Source organism: Microcaecilia unicolor, chromosome 4 (assembly GCF_901765095.1).
Source record: "Microcaecilia unicolor chromosome 4, aMicUni1.1, whole genome shotgun sequence".
NCBI classification, from domain to species: domain Eukaryota; kingdom Metazoa; phylum Chordata; class Amphibia; order Gymnophiona; family Siphonopidae; genus Microcaecilia; species Microcaecilia unicolor.
The window spans coordinates 318,632,894-318,655,855 of record NC_044034.1 but is presented as its reverse complement, the minus strand read 5'-3'; the positions used below and the strand labels follow the sequence as shown (position 1 = coordinate 318,655,855).

Below are 22,962 nucleotides of genomic sequence, written 5' to 3'. Positions count from 1 at the left end.
GCTATATAAGGCAAAAATAAAGACAGAAAGGAGAGATGCTCAACATGGCAGGAAGATAGGGGCAGGGACATAGAAAGGAGTTGAATGTTGGACATGGACAGAAAAGAAATGCCAAATGGGCAAGTAGACTCTGGTAAGAAAGTTAAGAGAAGACAGAGGAAAGGAGAAACCAGAGACTGGGACCAACATGATTAGAAAAATAAAATGACCAGACAACAAAGGTAGAAAAAGGAATTTTATTTTCTATTTATTGATTCAACTAGCTGAGTTTTTGTAATGTACGTACATATGCCAGAAATGGTGTTAGACATTCCTATGGCCTGCAGGAAAAACCTCACACATCGGCCTTCAGTCTCCAGCATTGTGGTGATAAATCTCCAGCTTTGAGATGAGCCACTCATAGCATCTCTACAGAACTGAGAGGCTGATATTAAGGAGAGAACTCGTTTATCTCTTATGAAAAAGCAGCTGTGATTAAGGCTAGAGTACAACCCAAACCTCAGTATGCCTCTGACAGATATGCTAATTAGTTTTCCAGTGCCAGCCTCTTTGTGGAGGAGTGGCCTAGTGGTTAGGGTGGTGGACTTTGGTCCTGAGGAACTGAGTTCGATTCCCGGCACAGGCAGCTCCTTGTGACTCTGGGCAAGTCACTTAACCCTCCATTGCCTGCCGCATTGAGCCTGCCATGAGTGGGAAAGCGCGGGGTACAAATGTAACAAAAAAAAAAATTCTCTGCAGAACAAGGGGGGGGGGGGGGAGAAGAGTACAAAAGAGGGGAGAGAAATAGTAGGAGGGGAGGAACTGGTGCTTCTTCTGTTCATCTTTGTGTCTGTCCCAGCTTCCACCTCCAGTATTCTGCAAACTGCCTGGAAGAAGAGGCTGTAGGAGTCTGTTCTTTACTAAGTGGGATTCCTTGCAGCAGCCCTGTGTGCCCTTATCCAACAAGGGAGAGTATGCCAGGGTCTAACTTGGGGGACTGGATAGAGATCTATGGAGGATGTAGGGGGCTGTGAAACCCATATTTGGAGACTCATTGTGGGGCCTCATTTGCATGTCAGTAGGGGCTAAAATACAGGGCTGAACAGTGAGACCAAGTCTGCAAAACAGTCCCTCAATGGTAGAGCCAGTCTCATTGAGAGTGCTGAGGTCACCCTGAGGGAGAGGGAAAAGAGAGAAAATGTGCTTGAGAGAATTGGGACAGGGGATATCCATACCCAGCTAATGAGAGAACGCACACCCCTCCCCTGACTAATCTAAATCTGAGTAACCAGAACGTAACCCAAGCTATTAGTTAATTTATTCAGTGCATTCCCAACCCTAATTGACACATTTTCCCCCTCATTCTATAATCTTGCGTGCACATATAGACTACTGACAATTACATGCTTAATTGATAAATTAGGCACTAATTAGCATTAACTACTAATGACTGGCTATAATTAGTTAATTGGTACTAATTGGCACTAATTTGCAATTATGTGCATAACTGCACTCAGTCGTAATTCTATAAATCCTTTAGCGTGTAACTGCAAAAGGGAATGGATGTGGGAGGGGCATGGACAGGTCAGGGGCATGACCAGCACATATGTATGTTTAATACTGACAGTTATGCGTTCAATTGCAACATTTATATCATGGTATAAGCAGCCATGTCTAAATGTTGGTGCATAAATACTGATTTACACTAGTATTCTATAAAGGCATTACACATGCAATTGATGACAAAAAATTTACACTTAGCTTGCAGCATCCCAGCACCTAACTTTAGGCAACCTGTACTGAATTACCCCCTTTATTTATTTTTGTATTTATTTATTTTGTGAACTATGATGTCATTAGCCTTTGCAGGGCAATAAACACTGTGAATTGGCCTCTATAGGGGTAATTCTATAACGGGGCACCCATATTTACATGCTACTTGAGCACATAAGTGTACAGAATACTATCACTTGTGCATGAAAGCGTGCTTATGTAAGTGGCAGCAAAACAGCACTCAGAAGTAGCATAATACCTTCGTATCGCTCCATGGTGCGACCGCACCTCGAATATTGTGTTCAGTTCTGGTCGCCGCATCTCAAAAAAGATATAGTGGAATTAGAAAAGGTACAGAAAGGGCGACGAAAATGATAAAGGGGATGGGACGACTTCCCTATGAGGAAAGGCTAAAGCGGCTAGGGCTCTTCAGCTTGGAGAAAAGGCGGCTGAGGGGAGATATGATAGAGGTCTATAAAATAATGAGTGGAGTTGAACGGATAGATGTGAAGCATCTGTTTACGCTTTCCAAAAATACTAGGACTAGGGGGCATGCGATGAAACTACAATGTAGTAAATTTAAAACGAATCGGAGAAATTTTTTCTTCACTCAACATGTAATTAAACTCTGGAATTCGTTGCCAGAGAATGTGGTAAAGGCGGTTAGCTTAGCGGAGTTTTAAAAAGGTTTGGCGGCTTCCTAAAGGAAAAGTCCATAGACCATTATTAAATGGACTTGGGGAAAATCCACTATTTCTGGGATAAGCAGTATAAAATGTTTTGTACTTTTTTGGGATCTTGCCAGGTATTTGTGACCTGGATTGGCAACTGTTGGAAACAGGATGCTGGGCTTGATGGATCTTTGGTCTTTCCCAGTATGGCAATACTTATGTACATAAATGCTATGGGGACATTGAGGTGTACAACCAGGGCAATTGCTCTGGGCCCAACCTGCTTGAAGCATGGCCTGCTGGTGGACTTTAGGGCTCCGTTCCCAGTTTCCACTCTGGGCCCAGCATGGCTAACATTGGCCCTGCCCCTAAAGCCAAAGCCTCCTCTTGTCTGAGTAACTGCTAGTGGTTCCTTAAGCAATCATTGAGGTAATTCTATAGAATAGGCACCAACATTTATGTGCCAGTTATGCGCATAAATATTAGGAATAACAGCTTATACACTTGTATGCAGGCACATACTTACATGCCAAAAGTGCACCTAAGTGCTATTCTATAACTGCGTGTGTATCTTCATTAGCACATAGGAGGTCTTTTAGTAAGCTACGGTAGCATTTTTAGGTCTCAGTAGAAATCAGCTGGCGGTAAACGCCGAGACACCCATAGGAATGTAATGGGCATCTCAGCATTTATCACCAGCTGATTTCTACCACGAGCTAAAAAAAAGCTACCGCGGCTTACTAAAATACCCCTATAACTTAAAGACATGAGCAATAATACCAGCTCTAGGGCTGGCTTGTGTGCATATCTAGGTATTATACCATGTTAAGCTAGTATTCAATAAAGGAAAATAGGCACCTATAAAGTATTTCCTTTTATAGAATATGCACCAATCAGGTCACTGTTAATTGCTTCCATGTGTTTGGGAGTCAGAAGGAGAAATGCTGAGACAGACTGCACATGGAGGAGGAGGGAGAATGAAGACAGCCCTGCAGGGAGGGGATAGCAGAGATGCAGAGAGGAGGAGTGCAGGCAGGGGGGAAGAAAGAAGAAGTGTATTACATGGAGAAAGTCAGCAATTTAAAAGGAGGGGTTTTGAGGATGGAAGGTTTACAAAAGAATTTATATTAGCCATCTATCCCCCCTTCAATCTGTTCAGAACTCTGCTGCTCGTCTTATCTTCCGCCTGGACTGATATGCTCATATCACCCCTCTCCTCAAGTCACTTCACTGGCTTCTGATTAGGTACCGCATACAGTTCAAGCTTCTCCTACTAACCTACAAATGCACTCAATCTGCAGCCCCTCATTACCTCTCTACCCGTATCTCCCCTTACGCTCCTACTCGAAACCTCCGCTCACAGGACAAATCCCTCCTCTCTGTACCCTTCTCTACCACCGCCAATTCCAGGCTCCGCCCTTTCTGCCTCACCTCTCCCTATGCTTGGAATAAACTTTCTGAGCCCATATGCCAAGCCCCCTCCCTGCCCATCTTCAAATCCTTGCTCAAAGCCCACCTCTTCAATGTCACCTTCAACACCTAACCATTATACCTCTATTCAGGAAATCTAGACTTCCCCAATTTGACTGACTGCACATTTTGTCCATTAGATTGTAAGCTCCTTTGAGCAGGGACTGCCCTTCTTTGTTAAACTGCACAGCACTGCGTAACCCTAGTAGCGCTTTAGAAGTGTTAAGTAGTAGTAGTATATTACAGAGGTAGGACTCAATGTACCTTGTCTGCCTAGGGCCAACAAATCATGCTCAGGCTTTGGTTCCTTCTCTCTTCTAGGGCTACAGAACTGGTTATACCTATCGCTACCCATTTGTCCAAGAGAAGGTCAAACACAAAAGTGAGGTGGAGATTCCTGCCACAGTTACAGCTTTTATGTTTGAGGAGGAAGCAGTGCCGCAGTCCTCTCTCCGACAGCATGCACAGAAACAGCAGAAGGAGAAGACTCGCTGGCTGAACACGCCCAACACCTACCTGAGGGTCAATGTCTCAGAGGAAACAAGCCCCAGAACGAAAACTACGGTAAGGAGGGTGCCATCAGAGTGCACCCACTCACTGAGTACAATTTCCCATAAGCAAGGCCTCTCCTTGTATATATTACCCTTTTATTTTATTCTTTGCTTACTAGTAAGTTGCTGCTAGATACAGATGCGGTCAGTTCATTGAGCTGTATTTATTACAAAGTGTTCCTCCCCATTCAGGTCTTTAGTTGATGAATTTTGGTGACAAGGCTTAGGTCTTAGCAGGTGTGGAGGCCAAGTTCAGGGCCAGCCCCCATATCCCTCTTTATTGCAATGTTTAGCAGGCATTGCCAGTGGTTTTGCTGCCCGCGTTCTGTTTGGCTGGAGCCTCCAGACTTTCCAGCTTCTGAGAATCCACTGAATATACCAGAGGGCATAATTTTTGCAAAATATTCAGGCACATGTGGGAGCACCTCCTGCTGGACGAGCTTGTAGTGCAGCATTGATGAACTCTGCTATATACAGAGGGCCGGATATTCAAAGTTACCTATCCAGATAGCAGCAGCTGCTACCCAGATAAGTTGCACTGACTGAAAATCCCTGGAGACCACTCCGGCACTATCTAGATAGTGCCAGGGTGATCCAGGGTCAGAGACAGAATTTATCCGGGGACTGGTGATATTCAGTGCCTGCTATACCCACAGCCGGTGTTCTAAAGGAATGCCAACTGTGAAGTTTAAAAATCAACTGCTAGTTTATAAGGCCGCTCAGTGTCTAGAACAGCGATTTCCAAACTGTTCTGGGGAAACCCCAGCCAGTCAAGTTTTCAGGATACTCACAATGAATCTTCATGGGATCGATTTGCATATACTGCCTCCTTGGCATGTAAATCTATCTCATTACTATTCATGGTTAATATCCTGAAAATCTGGCTGGTTTTCCCCCAGGTCAGGTTTGAGAATCGCTGGTCTGGGAGGACAGGAATAATTCAGTCTTGTAAGCAACCAACAATCATAAGATATTCAGCTGTTAAAAAGGGGGCAGTAGGAACTCCACAGTAAAGAGATAATTCTGTAAGGAGCTTTCTAGTTTTAGGTGGCAATATTCCAGCTATTTATACATACAAGTGACCACTTATACACATAAATGACCTATTATAGAATACCAACTAGTGGAAAAGCACATCATATTTTGATGGTGCATACTTTGTGGACGTGTACATGGGTGGAGTTTCGTCAGTGCATCGGTGCACTATGCAAATATGTGCGTAAATTAGTATTCTCTAATTTATGCATTTTCATGCTTATATCTAGTTGTAGGCCTACTTTCCTTTATAGAATAGGCTTGAAATAGGTATCTACTTACCCAGTTATAGAATTACCCTTTTGCAGGGCAATTCCTATAAAGTACACTCTAACAGCTATGCACTGATATTGCATGCAATTCATTAGAACAATCCAGTTTGATCCAGAGCTGTAAGGAAAGCCTTGGTCAAGCAGTTCATTAGTATAATGGAATTTACAAGTAAGTGCTGCTCCGTAAATACTCATGTATCTTACTTAGCACATATTTTACAGATAGGTATTCACCGTGGGCAGGATGCAAAGTTACACCTCTTTAAGTTATAGAATACTGTGTTACATGCATATCTCCAGTGCTTAGAGGCACACATTTATACCTGCTCTATGGCTGGCATATAATTTTGTAGTTACGCTAGTATTCTATTAAGGAAAATAGGTGCACATGTTCCCTTTATAGAATAGGCTCTTGCCAGGTGCCCTGTTATAGAATTGCCCCTAAGTGCTTCAAATGTAGGAGACTGTAGAAGTAAAATTAATAAATCAGTATTTATACTGAAAGCGTTCCAGTGCAGTGGACCTATTTCAAACTACTTTACATTCCTCTTTGTCTGATGTGTTTTCTCTTGATTAGTGGATGAAGGCAGATGAGGTGGTAAAACCCAGCAGTGGAATACCAATTCGAATTGAAAATCCCAACCAATTTGTGCCTCTCTTTACTGACCCACGGGAAGTTCTGGAAACTAGAAACAAGGTATGGAACAGTTCACTTGTCTACCTTCATCCTTTTCTTTTCTCCACTTCTTGGTCTTGTTCAACTTTGTTGGTATTTACTTGGAACTGTGCTTTCCTCAATAGGAGAGCCAAGCATCCTGAACTGCTTCTAGACTAGTTCTAAAGTCCAGTGTAATGCCAATCCTTCTGCTGTCTTGCTCTGACAGATCCGGGAGCAGAACCGACAGGATGTGAAGTCTGCAGGACCCCAGTCCCAGCTGTTGGCCAACGTGATAACCGAGAAAAGCCGGAGCCCGGTATAGAAATATTATATTATACTAGAGCAAAAGCCTAAGCACAAGAATGATCATGAAACTAGTCGTTCATCTAGTTCAAAAATCTTGTGAAACAGTAATGGGTAACTTTTAGTCCCTGAGCCTCAGATGCAAGTCAGGAAGTTTTATATTAACCATTGGCCAAGGCATATGAAGCTATAACAATTTAGATCTCCACTTTGAAGATTTGGGGGTCAATATTAAGCTGACAGCAGTCAGTGGTTCTTAAGCCACGGATGGCTGTGGGCAGAACCAAGTCTGGATATTCATATCTGGCTTTCTGGAGGAAAAGTTCATATCTCTTATTGAGATATACATGGGGAAGCCACTACTTGCTCTGGGATTGGTGGCATGGAATGTTGCTACTATTTGGGTTTCTGCCAGGTAGTCACCTGGATTGGCCACTGTTGGAAGCAGGATACTGGGCTAGATGGACCATTGGTCTGACCTAGTATGGCTATTCTTATACTCTTAATATCCAGGTATCTGTAGTCACCCAGAAGGTAACTGGCACTGGACGATATTCAGACCGGTGTCCAGTTAACTTGACAGAAGAAGTTAGGACAACCTTTATGCTGTCCTAACTTTATCTGCTTACTTAGCTGATTAGTAGACTGTTTAAGCAGAGGCTCTGCCCAAACTCTGCCCACGGATTGCCCCTAACCTAACAGGTTTGCACGTGGCCAGTTAGAGCTGATATTCAGCAGCAATAGTTGCATAGGTGCCTCTAAATATCAGCGGCCAGCCAGCTTAGTGGAATTTAACCAGGCAGAAGCTTCTCCTGCCCAGTAAAACCACTTTGAATATTGACTTCTTGATGTACAATTTTTATAGCTGTTTCCCTGGCAATTATTAATTGTATGGGGTAAAATGTCTTCACTGAAAATTACTCTCTATTGTTCAGCCATAAGTGTGTGTGTGGGGGCTCTCAGTCAGTTAAAAAGAAGAATTTCAGGGGATTGGTCTAGGCCAGAGGTCTAAAGTAGCACTGATCTTTGACATTTTTAAATGTCCACGTGATTTTATCCATTCTCAGCTACCTGCACAAACAGCAGATGCAAAGTACTTGGGCAGTTTTAGTGCTCAGATTTTGCACTTTGCTAATTTGGAAAAAGGAAACATTCACTGCTTCTCTTTGAAAGCTGATTGCAGCTATTGAAAATTACTCTCTGATTGTGTGCATGTGTGTGTATGTTAATGCTGGTGTGTCTGTGCATACATCCCAGATTTAAAAAAAGACCCCATGAAGCGGCTCCATACAATCCAGTTCTGTCAGATTATTTTATTTTATTTATTTTCTTATATATTGCCTTCAAGCCTGAAAGTTATCAAAGCAGTGTACATTCAGGTACAGTAGGTATTTTTCTGTCCCTGAAGGGCTAACAATCTAACCCCATGTTTACGAAGCCATGCGGCAATGCCAATCCAGTCCATTCATAGTGAATGGGCTATGTAGGCATTAGCGCACTGGCAGCCGCTAGCACAGTGTAATAAATAAGGGGTAAATTTGTATCTGAGGTAATTCCTTGTAATCTCTTTTTTACGCTGCTTTAACCTTTGGATGCCACTGGAATGCCTTTTGTAAGCTCAGCAAGCTGATTTTATTTGTTGTTTAAAAACATTTATCTACTGGCTCCCTGAAACATTTTATCCAAGGTGATTTATAATACATCATGAAAATAATAACATACTACCCAATTTCAAGTATAATCTGGAGTCTCGTGAGGAAGGCCAATCCATACTAAATAAAAATAAAAACAATCCTCATTGCAAATCATAATCCCACCTCATAGACCTGCTAACAACTTTTGATATACCTTCCCACAAGGATTAAGGATGCCTTTGTCCAGGGTTGGAGGAGTAGCCTAATGGTTAGAGCCATGTCACTTATATCCTTATCCTAAATCTGACCATGTATGTAAAATAACCTGTCTTAATGGTAGCCCACATTGATAACTTCTTTTCTTAATAACATTGTCAACACTATTTATCCACAATATACTACAAGGGATCCAATAAAAGTGATTTTGCGGTTCACAAACAGTAATAAAAAAAAAGGTCTGAAAAGGAAGGAAAGGAGAAGTAAGGAAGGAGGGGATGGTCTGTAGAAGGGGGATGAGGAGGAGACGAGGAGTTAGTACACAGAGGAACCAAAGTCCTTGGGAAAAGAGGTGAGTTTTAAGGAGTGTCTTGAATGTCTGTAGAGATGATTCAGTTTTGAGATGGAGTAGAAGTGAGTTCCAAAGTTTTGGACTGAGGTAACTAAAGGCTGTTTCACGGGAAACAGTTAAGATGGAGAGCAGAAGGGGAAGGAGAATGGTGTTCAAAGAATGAAGTGTGCGAACAGAAACATTCCTTCAGACAGCTGGCTTCCATATATTATCTCCCCCCCTCCCCATCCCTCCTCCTCACCCCTCCCCAACATCCTTTTTATACAGTGTGATAGTCAAGCATGGCTAAATGTCTCCAGCATCACCTGAAGCCATCTCCAATCCTCCCCATCCCATGTTTAACAACAGGTAGTATTTTTCATGCTCATTGATTCCTCATCATGGCTTTAATATTTTGCAGAACCCTCTTGTTAGAAGCCATGCAATCAGTGGCTCTAATGCACAGCTTTCTGCATTAGCCCCTGAGTTTGCACCTGAGACAATGAAAAGTTCACAAGATTACAAGAAGCAGCAGTAGGATTTGAACCGGGCTTCCTTCATTGCCAGCACAGTATTCTAACCACTAGGCTACTCCTCTATTCCATGTCCTCCTCATGAATATTTTGGCTCCTTTGAAAACAGGAAAGATCCCTTGAATGCTTATACAAAGGAAATTCAGAAAACTGGACCTGATTCCTAGTGTTAACTCCTGGCTTGTTTCTTGAGACTATGAGTGCATCAGTGCATACACTTTCCTCACCTTCCCTATAATGGAGTTGTAATTTCTTTTTATTCTCTACTTTTATTATTACTGATTTTTATTATTGTAGATCACCAGAATGGCATTGCCTTTCGGAGTATATGAACCAAAAATAAACTTGAAACCTGAAACTTGAGCAGGGCCCCATTGCTATTTCATCTGTGTTACTGGCTGTTTTTATTTGGAGCTTTATGCAATATGAGTCAGTATGTGGGATGATCTTAGTCCACAGAGGGCCAGCTGGCCTCCAAATTGGATACAGAGGTGAAAGAGGAGCCACAGGAGGCAGTACCAGCAGAACCAGAGCCACCCAACCCATTTAGCCAGCTAACAGACCAAGAATTGGAAGAATACAAGAGAGAAGTAGAGAGGAAGAAGCTTGGCTTGGAAGGTAAGATCACACAATGTTTGACCAAAAGTAACGGGCAGCTTGGAGAGTCCTGGGAAGAGTATAACATCACAGAGCCTGTTAGCAGCAGTGGATTCTGTGAACCGTGTAGAGATCCCAGGGATAATGTGACATCACACAATTCACAGGAGCAGCTTACTGAGATTAAAATGGAGCTGCTCAGCCCTGCTAAATTTAGTTTTAAAAAAACTTGGAGAAGGATTCAAAAATAAGCAACTCCTGAAGGTAGAGGTGTTGCTAAATATATCATGCACGTCATAAAGCTATAGGTTTTTTTCTAGGCTCTGACTAAAAGAACTTCTGTAAACTTGGACAAAATCTTTGGCCTTTCCCATGTCTTGCTCTTCAATCCATTACACTTGGGACAGGCATAAGAAGGGTAATTTTGTAACAGGGAGCCTAAGCAGGAAAAGCATGTAACAGCATATGTTGCACCTGTTTTATAAAGGCAACATATGGGCATATAGGCCTTTTATAAACTAGCCTACCAGAAAGCTGCAGCACAAAGGTGCATCTGCTCTAAGGTAGGAGTAAATCTGTGCATTGTATGTGCCACTCCCACTCCACCCATTCTCCACCCCCCAGTATCACCAGCACATGTATTGCGTAAAAACATGAGCAATGATTTTTCAGTGCCTACTTTATGCACATATATCACTGGGCAGTTTTATAAGTGTCTACCTGAGTGTGTCTACACCACTTTTCTGCATGCTCAAATCACCAATAAAATTCTTATCACAGGGACTTTAGTGGCAAGCAGGACTCCTGAGACCTTGGTACCCCTGCATTAAATTATTTTGGTGAAAATACAGAGTCTCTCATTAAGAGGTGCAGTGCTGATGAGGGTCCTTTCATAAGATACTGTTAGAATATTATTGATGCACTTGGCGCCAATATGCAAACTGGGCAGACCAAACTGTCTTCCTTTGTCAACATCATCTGTGTTTCTCTTCAGATGAGAGAGAAACTACTGAAGAGGACTCCCAACCTTCTCTTGTGACGCCTCCCACATCGCCACAGAAATATCCCGTAAAGTCTCCAGTTGTATCCCCGTCTAAGTCATCTGAAGGTACAGTGAACTGAACGCTATCATCTCCTTTTTCCTCTAAGGAGGGCTATGGTTGTTTCCTATAAACCAAGGAAGGGGTAGGGGAGGAGGTTAGGCTTCAAACTAGCAGGAGAAATGTCTTATATGACAGAAATATTCTATACATGTCGATAGTATACTGGAGGTCTGGAAAAATGCATTTTGGCTTGTTTTTCCAAAATACATTTCTAGTATGATTAAGTGACTTAAAATATTAGCATCCCGTTTATCATGGAGGTATCCTCCATGTGGCTTTATAGACTTTACGTGAAATTAAAAGTTCCAGTGTACCTAAAAATGAAAGCCAAGAATGCCAACCTCCCCCACCACTATCTGCCCTGGTAGCCTTGCCTTTTGACCTGAGAAAAGGACCAATAGAAGATCATTCAGGGACAGGTTTTCCTTGACTCCAGTAGGCTTAGGAAGGCGTGGACTGCTCCAGGGATATTAATTCTCCCCCTTTCTTCCACTCCTTCCATGAATATAATGAAATTGTGGAAGGTTTGGCATTAGTGGAACAGCTAGAAACATTAAAAGTACAGAGACATCCTAAAAATCCTGTAAAAGCTCTTTACTTACTGACAGCTGAATTCATTTTCGGTCAGATTATTTTAAAGCATTTATCCAGGTAGTAGCACGTATTACCCAGATAAATACCACTGACCAGGACGAGTCAATGATCAGCAGCATTATCCAAATAGAACTGCTATACATTACAAATCACCTTGATGCTACTGAATAATGCTGAGATGATCTGGGGCTGAGCCGGAAAATACCCAAATAGTGGTGTTGAATATTGCAAAAAAAGCTGTCTTACATACTAGCAGTAAATATCGCCATTGTGCTGGATAACAGCAGAAGTCAGCAACATACCCAGATATTCTGCACCAATATCCAGATAATTGCTAGTGCTGGAGATCTGGGTATATGTTTAGAAGAAGAAGATAACCCCCTTTAGTCAAAAAAACAAAGAAAAAGAAAAAAGATAGGAGAAGACCAATTCTATTCCAATGCAGGGATTAAACAGAGAAATTTAAAGTAAGACTTGATGCAGATCTGCGTTTCGGCACAGAGGTGCCTGCCTGAAGAGTCAACAATATCGATATGAATGGTAATAAAAAGGAATATGAAAATTATCGTATAAAAGGAACAAAAAACTCAGTGTCTTTAATGAAGGTAATATCTACCATGCCAATGTGTGGGCTGAAACAGCTATTTCATGCATGATTGTGAGCAGCTGTTTCATCTTATGTATTGGCATGGTAGATATTACCTTCATTGAAGATGATGAGTTTTGTTCCCTTTATACGAGTGTCTATAATCCTTTTTATTATCATTCATACAGATATTGCTGACTCCTCAGGTAGGCGCCTGTGCACCGAAATACAGATCTGCGTCAAGTCTTATTTTAAAGTTTGTGACAATAAATTTCTGTTTAACCCTTGCATTGGAATAGAATTTGTCCTCCCCTATCTTTTTTTCTATATGTTTAGAAGAAGAACTGAGAGTGTTTTGACCCATTTGATTCTTTCTGAGCTGAAGTGCTGTAGACTATCCAATGGATGGCAAAAGCCAGGTTTGTGACTTAGGGGCAGCAGTCAATCCCAGAAGGCCCCTGCCCAAGCTGCTAAGTGAGACACCATCTTTTACCAGAGGGTTGGGCAGCATTTAAGAGTCACTGCCATGCAGTGTTTTCTTATGTAACTAATCCAAAGCAACATTAAATCTCTGTTATGGGTATGTTGAAGCAATATTAGCATGTGATAGCTAATTGTCTCAAGTGCTAAATAAGCGCATATTAAAGGCATTTCTTTGGAGCATAGTTAATTATACAGCAACAGATCCCTTAACTTGTTGTTTGACAAAGGAATAGAACAGAACATCTCTAAACATTTAACTGCTGTTTGTTAGCTCTTTATTTAATGTCTTTGCGTTTAATTATATTCCTGTAGTTAATTTGGTGATTATATGCTTATTTGTGAGATACATGAAGTATTAAGATGATTTCAGTTTTTGGCAGACAGATATGGAGGGGATTATGAATTAAATCTTTCTGGTATTGTAATATGGGCTTGCGTTTGGCAGTCCTTTGTATGGCTTGATTACTGCTTGAATTTACTGCTCTTTTTTCCAAGTAAAATTGTAGCTTAAACCATGTTAGAACATGGGGGCAAATTATCTAGCCCTTTCTCATCTCTAAAATATGCAGCTCAGTTCTGCTTGTGTAAATCCACTTCTGCGATGAAAAACTTGTGCTGCAGGCTTTGGAATAATGCTAGCAGTAGTATGTACGCATGCAGGATGGTCACGGACACAGCAGATTTTGAAAGACTTTTCGGAATGTTTAAAACTGAAATATGGGGTAATGCAGGTGCCAAGATATAAATTTTCAATAAGGTGCCCAACAGACAAACTGCAAGCATGAAGCAACATGATCTGAAAACACAAGGAGGCTGATATTCAGAGTTGCCCAGCTAACTCTTGTGGTCAGCGCTAAACCTAGATATTCAGTCCTAGGCCGTTTCCGGTGACTGGCATTGAATATCCAGTTTATTTTTGGCCAGTTTGAACATAACTAGCTAAGTCGATATTCAGACTTAGCCGGTTATGTTTAAACCGGCCAAATATAGCTGCTAAACTGGGGCTGAATATCGCCGGATAGCTGGTTATGAGGCATTTATCTGGCTGGGTGTCGATCCTGGCCGGTTAAATGCTTTTGAATATTGGGGGGAAAGCATCCGAAGAGTTTGCATTTGAAGATGGGGTGGTTATGTGGATAAAATGTATACATCAACTTTAAATCATGCAAAATGAAAGTGTAAAGTACATACATGCATTTGTTTAAATGTACACGTGTAGTTTTAAACCTTCTCTGAAACACTTACGTGAACAGCTATTTTTAAGGCAGCATGAGCTGTTTGTTACGAAAGTAGATGGGTACTTTTAGGTGGCTGAAAATCCACGTACCATTTAACTCCTGGTTTTTTCTGCAAATATTCCAACTAAATCTTTGAAAATTTACTTGTGAAGGCAAAAGAAACCCCCAACCCACCAGCAGTTTGTTCATTCCTATTTGAAACTCTGCTAACAAGTATTCCAGAATTGTGACCTCTGTTGAAACTCAGCACAGGTGGTTCCAACATAGTAGAATATTTCAGGGGGAGTTTTGCCCGTGTTAAACTTCTTTCCTGGGAGTGGAGGGAAAGAGAAGACAATCTGAGAGCCTTTCCTCTGTGAGCAGGGAGCTAAGAGATACCTATAGGTGAAATAAGAGGTTCTATGAGGGGCCTGACAACTTTTCCTTAGATATTTACTGGGCATTCACAAAAATGACTTTTTATAGCAAATAAGATTATAACATCGTCACTACCACTACTCAACGTATGGCACAAAATGTTTTAAATCCTAAATGACTGATGTGATTTTATTCTGCCTGATATTTTCTGTCACAAATACTGTCTTCATTGTGCTTCATTATGTATCATTGTCTTTGTGCCTGTCCGTCTATCTCCACGATGCTTTCCTTTCTTTTCCATGTGTGCTGTCACCCAAGGAGTTACCTCAGATTCTGAGTACTTGTCACTGTAGTAAGTATAGCCAGCCTGTTTTCCAATCCATTCAAATTCAAGCATCTTTTCTGTGCTTCAAATAAGGGAAAAAAAGATACAGATAACAGAAGTAGTTGGCATATATTAAGTTTTTTAAAAGTATACATATTGCATTATAATGGCTTTTTAGAGTTATGTTTTATAATCAGTGATAACTTTTTCTAAAAACAAGGTACTGGATTGGGGCCAACAGCAGACTCCAGTTTTCACTCCAGCTGAAATGGAGTAGATGCAGCAAATGGGTCCAGCTTGGCAACCTGGCAAAATATCACCGCTGTATATAATTTAGTTGATTGCTATAATTCACAGAGTAGTTATTCTGGGATGGCCCTCACCTGTGGTACTGCATCGTATAATGCAGATATCTGATAGTCCTAAATTAACCCTCACCGGACAGGTTTTACATAGAGATGGGCTGAAATGTGATCCCAAACTCTACCCATAACCCAGGTATTTCCCAGTGAGCACAAATTTGACATATTGTTGTTGAAGATCACCATAAAAGAATCCAGGAAATGTGTCACAAGATGGTCAGTTCAACCCCACTAAACAGTTTCAAACTTTTCTAGCAAAAAATATGTTTACTATTTCATGTAACTAAAGATAACCGAATCTTAAGTTTGAAATGCTGCAGAGAAGCCTGGTGCACCTTGGTAATTACAAATGAATTCCCTTAATGTGGGATTTTAAGTCCCTTCAAGATCTCCAGTCCATATTACATTATGTGTATATATTCATACTATAATAATGTTGATTTCTGTAGAAGGGCAGGAACCAAACCCATGTGAGTGCAAATCAATAGGTCTCATCCAGTGGCGTTCCTAGGGGGGGGCGGTCCGCCCCGGGTGCACGCCGCTGGGAGGGGGGGGTGCCGCCGCGGCGCGTGCCTGTCCTCCGTTGGTCCATGCTTCTTCTCTGCCCTGGAACAGGAAGAAGAAGCATGGACCAACAGAGGGCAGGCGCGCGCGGCACCCCCCCAGCGGCGTGCACCCGGCGGGGGGGGGGGGGGGGGGTTCCTTCGCGGGGGTGTCTTTTCGCTGTGTGGGGGGTCTGCGCTGCATTGGGGGGCACTGCACCCGGGGGGCGGGGCGCATCGGCAATCCGCCCCGGGTGCCAGCCCTCCCAGGAACGCCACTGGTCTCATCACAAAGGGGGGTGGTAATCCCCTTTGCATCTCCCACCCCTCCTGCTCAGTACTGGATTTAGGCAATTGCAGCCACTAGAAAGAGGGGGGGGGGACACATCTACAGACAGGACTGAATGTCACCAATTATCTGCAGCTATCCTCTTGAAGGATTCGGTGAGCCAGTATAGCACTCATCACATTCACATCAGTGGACAAGGTGTGAGGGTGGCAGGGATCTGCTGTCTTTTAAAAAATCTGAAATTAAATTATCCCACAGCTCACATTAGATTGAAAGAGTCTTTAACCATTAATGAGTGGCTTATTATAAGTGTTCTTATACATTTGAAGAGACAACCACAGATCAACAGATCTCATGTGCTGCATCTTCAGTCCTTTATAATCACTGCACACTTGTCCTCAGATTCTATAAATAGCACTCAAAATAGTGCATGCAAATTTGGGTGGGCACCCAATTTACGCATGCAATTTAATTTACTGAGCTAATTAGTGCTAATAATTGGATGCTAACAATCAATTATTGGCATTGTCAATTTGGATTTGCATGCGTATCTTGCTATGCGCTATTCTTTAAAGATGTGCATGCAAATTTTTTAGCTTGCAACTGAAAAGGGGCATGGCCATGAGAGAGGCATGAGTGGGTCAGGGGCATTCACTAAATATCCTGGCTCTTAGTATTATAGAATTCGGGGGATCCATGTCTAACTTATGAACCAGGATTTATACCAGGTTTCAGGTGGTGTACATCCTCGTGCCTAAAAGATTAGTGCAGATCGTAGTGCTATGCACTATTCTATAAAAGGTGCCCAACTCAGAGCACTATTTGTGGAGTAGTGCTCAGTGTGCATTTTTTTTTGCCCAAATTTGGGTGCCATTTATTGAATCTAGTCCTTGGTGTCCAAAAATCAAAAATGTGTGTGCTAAATGAAACCTGTTATGTATGCTTTCAAAAACTCATTACTTGACCATTTCTTCAAAGACATGTGACCGATCATTAAATGCCAAACATAACTTATCTTTGTAGGGTCCCAATATGGACCATGTTTTGCTGAATGCTGCTTCAAGGAACCCAAGTTGAAATGTAAAGACATGTTTCTAGTACGAGATTATCTCAGTTGCCAGTCTCTAAAAACAAAGCAAAAAAAAAAACCATAGAGTTATAAATGTTCACTCAAAGTATAAAAATCATTAGAGTAATAACATAAACACCAAGTAATGGTCAGGGTAGGAAAGATACCTCACTTATGAACTGTTTGTAACTAAAGAGAGATGCCAGCTAGCCATGGTCACACTCTCTCTTTTGAAATATGAGGTCATGTGAACAGAAACCAGCTACTCATTGGGCAACACTTTTCACCCTTCATCCAATGACAGCAAATAAATTAAAATTTGAACTTTATACTGAAGTGTAAACTCAACACTGCCACAGAAAGTGAATACAATGGTATACAGAAATACAAAGTTACAAAAAAAGCACATCACTCCACCTTCCAGTTTAACCCCAAAGGTGCCATGGTGGGTCAACGGTAAATCCACTGTTGCTCCATTTTTTCACAGTAGGGTAAATTTCCTTCCCTAGATAATTTTGGAGCTTCAAGTGGATACAGAAGGCACCAGGTGGGAGAGAGAAGAGATAGTATCAGTGTGTTTCTTGATTTAGTCTGCGACCTCCAACTTTCTCTCCAAAAAGGTTCTTGCTCTCGCCTCTCCCCCTCACATGGCAAGGGGCATCCGCCAGTCTCTGCTGAACAGAATGTTCCAAGTCAGAAACACGCAGCCATGAGAGTCTGCGCATTGCTATTCTTTGAGCAGAGATCCTGGATGCCACATCAAAAATGTCGTAAGTGCCCCTGGCCAAGAACTTTCAACACACCTTCTGCTGCTTGACCAACTGCGAAAATGCTCGGCCTGCTCCAGAGGGAGCACATCCACCAAGTCTGACAGCTGCCACTAAGTTTGGCAAGTAAACGCTCATGAAGAGCTGGTAAGATTATATACGGGAGATTAGCATTGAAGCCTAGTACATCTTCCTCCCAAAATAATCCAGGGTTCTAGCTTCTTTGCCTGGGGCCACTGAGGCATAGTCCCTAGTACTCCTGGCTCTTTTGAGAGCGGACTCCATCACCAAGGAATTGTGAGGCAACTGAGGCCTAGAAAACCCAGGTTCACTGTGGATCCGATACTGGGTGTCAGTCTTCTTGGGCATGACAGGGACCAACAGAGGGGACGCCCAGTTCCTGACGAGGACTTCCTAGAGTACCTCGTGGACATGGCAGTCACAGATTCCTTAGGAGGAGTTGTGTAGTCCAGGACCTCGACTCATCCTGGGCTCATCCTCCACTTCTAAAGGAAATGGAATGGTATCACCCATTTCCTTAACAAAAGAAGGGAATGAAAGGCTCTCCAGCAGAGACCGTCTCCTTTCAGGAAGTGGGGAGGGTTTAGAGGGAATCCCATAAGACTCATCTGAGCAAAAGTATCTGGAAACGTCCCCTGACTCCCATGAACGCTCCTTCTCGGTGTCTGACAGTATCTCCCTATGGGATGTCTGAGACCGAACCTGCCTCAATGCCAAAGAACCATTCCCTCAAGAGTGGCATTGAGAAGTCAGCTCTTGTCTTGACTCCAGTGAAGTTTCCTCCTCCGATGTCGAGAGGGGTACCAGCTTGGGTAGCAGTAGTACTGGCATCAGAGGCTGCACTGCAGGCTGGGGGCCACAGCAGGACATATGGCAGGCGCAAGCACCCCCGATACCGATGCACACTGCTGCATAAGGCCATCCACTCTGGAAGTGAGGACTGACACCAGGAAAATCTGGGGTGCCAGTTGAGGCGCAAGTTGCAGAACCACAGGGTCCGGGGGTAGGATCCTTGGCTGCTTGAAGACAGGTGCATCGGTACCTCCTGAATTGTACCTGATTTGGAGGGAGAGTGATCCGGCGCTGACACTTCTCGGGTGCCGAATCCTTTGATGCCCCCGGAGCTCCCGACACCATGTATTGAGGGCGATGCTTCCTGGTCTTCGCCTGAAGCATATTACCAAGGCTCTTCGGTGCTGATGAGCACAACGTCAAATCCTCACATTGCCTTGGGGTCGGGTCCGATGATGGACAGTCCTGGGGAGGCCTGTACAGCAGGGGGCCTCGAGACAGGTGGAGACCACTCGACGCCTCACTGCTCTCAGTGTCTAAGGGTCTCAAAGCAGCCATGCTTACCAACGCTCCCAATGCTGATGCGATGGTCGACGTTGATGCTGACGCCTCCAATCTCGATGCCGATGCCGACATTGAGGAACCGTACCTGGCTCCAAAAATCTTCTCTCATTGAGCCTCTCGGGAAACCTGGGTCCTCTTCTTCATGCGAAGACGGAGAACACAGCAGGCTTATGGTCTGGCCCAAAACACTGCAGACACCAAGAATGGTTGTCTTTTCCTGAGATCGTCCGATTGCACCGGGCACAGCACTTGAAGCCACTGGGAGTCTTTGAGGACATGGACCAGAAAACCTCGGCAGCCAAATTAAACAACTCGATGGTGCCTAAAAAAGGGGCAAGGCACAGAAAAAAGAAAGGGAGAAACCTGATCAAAGTCAGGGCCTAAAAACAGCGGAAAATAAAGAAAACTTAAATCCAGGCAAAACAAAACTAAAAAAATAAAGGACGGGTTTGAAAAAGAGGGCCCAAAAAAAGAGCCACAAGAAACTGAGAAAAAACCACAGAAGGCACTTAAAAGCTCTCAAGTCCGGGCGAGTGAGGAGACAGCAAAAAAAGAGCACCTTCTCCTCACGCAGAAAAGAGAGAACTGAGGAGACCGTATTCGTGCAATGGGCGGGTTGGCACTCAGCATGTGTGGTGGAGCGTGGCTCACACTCCACAAAGCTCTGTTTTTAGCTTTGGCAAAATGCCGGACTGTGCGATGTGGATTGGCATCACTCACTTGTGAGCATATAGGAACCTGCTTGTTCTCAGAGAAAGACCACTAACATCAAATATTGTGAAAACACTGCAAAAAATAGTGGACTCTGTCTGATCCGTTCAAGCAATATTTTTTTTTTATTTAATAATATGAAATAATTACAATGAAGGGAGGAAAAAGACCTCAGTGGGTTACAGGCATTTGTGCTGTTGCACTATAATGCAATAAAGAAGACCCCAATTTTAACCACTGGTGAAGATACCTCCCTGAAAAATGTATATTTTAATTTCCCCATGCAAAAGTTTCATAAACCACAAGTGTTCATAAAAATGTGAAATTCAACAATCTTTCATCAGAGCTCCCACATATCAAAGAAATAATGTTCAAACGTTTATGCTGAAAGTTTCTATCACAGCATTTATCTTAACTGAAACCCAACTGAGACCTCTGTTTCACCAGCGGCTTCATCAGGGGATGCAAAATGTGCTGATCCAAAAAATTCCAATGTAAGTTGCGAGTGCATCAGTTTTTAATTCTACAAAAAAAAATAATGTCAAAAACTTACAACCCAATGCATAGGGCAATATTTAACAGGTATAGACAAAAAATTAGAAGAACCAAGACCTTGGTAACTTATTAAACACATATTGCACAAATGCATTTTCCAGCCATGCTGCGTGTTACAGCTATATTCTGGAGTTTAGAATGGCAGTGGTTTAAAAAGAAGACAGTCATGAGCCAACCAATCACAAAAAAGGAAAGAAAACGTCATCATATAAAGGTGCTTTAAAGAAAAGCTGCCCATTCCACAGGAACATTGAAATCCAAAGGCTCCACCAATTTTAAATCATTAATCCACCATTGTTCCCGTTGGATTAGGCTCTTGTCTTTATTACCACTATGTTGACTAGCTAGTTTATATTCAATGGACATTGTTTTGAGCATTTTTCTTGTTTTGCCAAGTGCCATAAAGTGGGAGAAAGTGGAGCTCCAAGTTTTTTTGCGCAAAATACAAGAATGGTGCTCATTAATGCTTCTAGTAGTTTTGCCAACATTTATCGCATGTGCATTTTAACACGATCAGTCTTACAATCTGTAGATGCCTTAAAGGCAATGGACTAGATTCTATATATCATGCCTAAAAATTTGGTGCCAAAATGAATTTGCTTAAGCATATTATATAAAGTATGCCTTATTTTAGGTATACTTTATAGAGTAAGCCTAAATTTCCACATGGTTTATAGAATATGCCAAGTGCTGGTCCACGAGACTAAATTTAATTGCAGCCAATTACGCAAAGTAAAACCTAGTGTAAATCCTGACACCTAAATTAGGTATGGAATGGGTATATTCTATAACATGCATAAATTTTAGATATACCTATGACCCGCCCATTCCACGCCCCATGGCTGTGCCCCTTTTTCAACTATGCAACTTAGCATTTACGTACACTATGTTACAGAATACGCTTAGCAAGTATTGCGTGTAAATTCTAATTAATGACGATTGGTTAACATCCATTAGCTTATGCTAATGCTCATATGGAATATGCTAATGCTCATATGGAATATGCTTCAATTTCCATGCAAAAATCTCGGCGCGATATATAGAATCCTGGGGAATATATTTTTCCACTAACAAGTTTAATGAACTCTTGCAGTTGTAATGTCATCACACTTCTCTTTGTATAATAGTCTCCAAATAGGCATGATCTTGTCACCTAAAAATAAGCACCCCTTTATAGAATTTCCTTCATAATGCCACTGATGGGACACTCTAATAATTTTTCCCCTTTTTATAAATAGTGTTAAGTGTGAGAAATTAGCAAAGAAAGCTTTTCATCTGAGTCAAGCATACTGTAGGTGTAATTTGCCTGCTCATTTTAGGGAAAGGGTAAAGAAGTCATACTGGCAGTGAGGGCAGAGGGACCAATTCAGGATTAGCACCGACAATGTTTGGGGAAGTATGTATTTATAAAAATTTGTATTCCACACTATCCACAGTATTATAGGCAGAGAACAAAATAAACATACATAATAGCAGTAACAATACAACATTGCAATCAAAACATAACAATGTACAATACATAAAACAATAAAAATGCATAAACAATAAAAATGCAGCTGAAACTAAAATCATCAAGCATCTTAAAATATATCAAGATATTTGGTAAACCCATCTCAAACTACCACTAGCCAAAATGCACCTCTGATGTGCTGCACAACTACAGTGATCATGTGCTGGATTTGGATTTTTCACATTTCATTATCACCTTTCCAAATCTCAGGTCCCGGTGAGCTACAAAATCAGGTACAATAGTTATTTCCCTGCCCCTAAAGGTCTTACAATGAAAATCCAGCGCTTAGATTTTATGTCATTTCCTGTGTGAAAGAAAGAAGAAGGTACCCCCAAGCACACCAACAAGGAAAATAAAAAACAACAAATGGGGGAAGACCAATGAAATTGCATCTCAAGGGTAACTAGTTTATTGACAACAATAAAGAATAAAAAAATAACAAGGACTCTCATGTGAACAGTAATTCAGATAGACTCAAACAGTACATCAAATAGACTCGACACAGTCCTGCGTTTTGGTGGACGTGCTCTTTGTGTGGCTGTCCAAATAGTTGTTAACATCGTTTGTCTATATTGATGATGTATAGCAGTAGTTCCCAAATCTGGTCCTGAAGGCACCTCGGCCAGTCAGGTTTCTAGGATATCCATAATGAATATTCATGAGAGACATTTGCATTCACTGTTTCCACTGCATGCAAATGTCTCTCATGAATATTCATTGTGGATATCCTAGAAACCTGACCACCTGGGGTGCCTCCAGGACCATGTTTGGGAACCACTGGTGTATAGTTATATATTTTATTGGAACTCATTGACTGATATCTTTGTATTGTCAAATAAAATGGATTATTTTTTATTCCAGAGACAGGCACCTTCTGTTCCAAAACGCAGGACTGTGTCAAGTCTAGTTCATGTACTGTTTGAGTCTATCTGAATTACTTTTCACAAGAGAATTCTTGTTATTTTTTATTCTTTATTGTTGTCAATAAACTAGTTGCCCTTGGGTTGGAATTTCATTGGTCTTCCCCCATTTGTTGTTTTTATTTTCCATGTCATTTCCTGTGTCATTTCT

General features: G+C 42.0%; 1 protein-coding gene across 6 annotated transcripts in view; it reads left to right on the top strand.

Annotated features, from left to right (window-relative positions):
• The window catches only part of ADD2 (adducin 2), a 150,834-nt gene that overhangs the window by 100,274 nt on the left and 27,598 nt on the right, over positions 1-22,962 (top strand). For all 6 annotated transcript variants that reach the window (XR_003941997.1, XR_003941996.1, XR_003941995.1 and 3 more), the window contains 5 exons: positions 4,215-4,457; positions 6,329-6,448; positions 6,636-6,725; positions 9,879-10,044; positions 11,018-11,131. Coding sequence is in view for 3 of the 6 variants with exons in the window: in XM_030201902.1 (XP_030057762.1) it covers positions 4,215-4,457; positions 6,329-6,448; positions 6,636-6,725; positions 9,879-10,044; positions 11,018-11,131 (733 nt within the window). In the remaining 3 variants the exon portion in view is untranslated. The remainder of the gene's footprint in view (positions 1-4,214; positions 4,458-6,328; positions 6,449-6,635; positions 6,726-9,878; positions 10,045-11,017; positions 11,132-22,962) is intronic.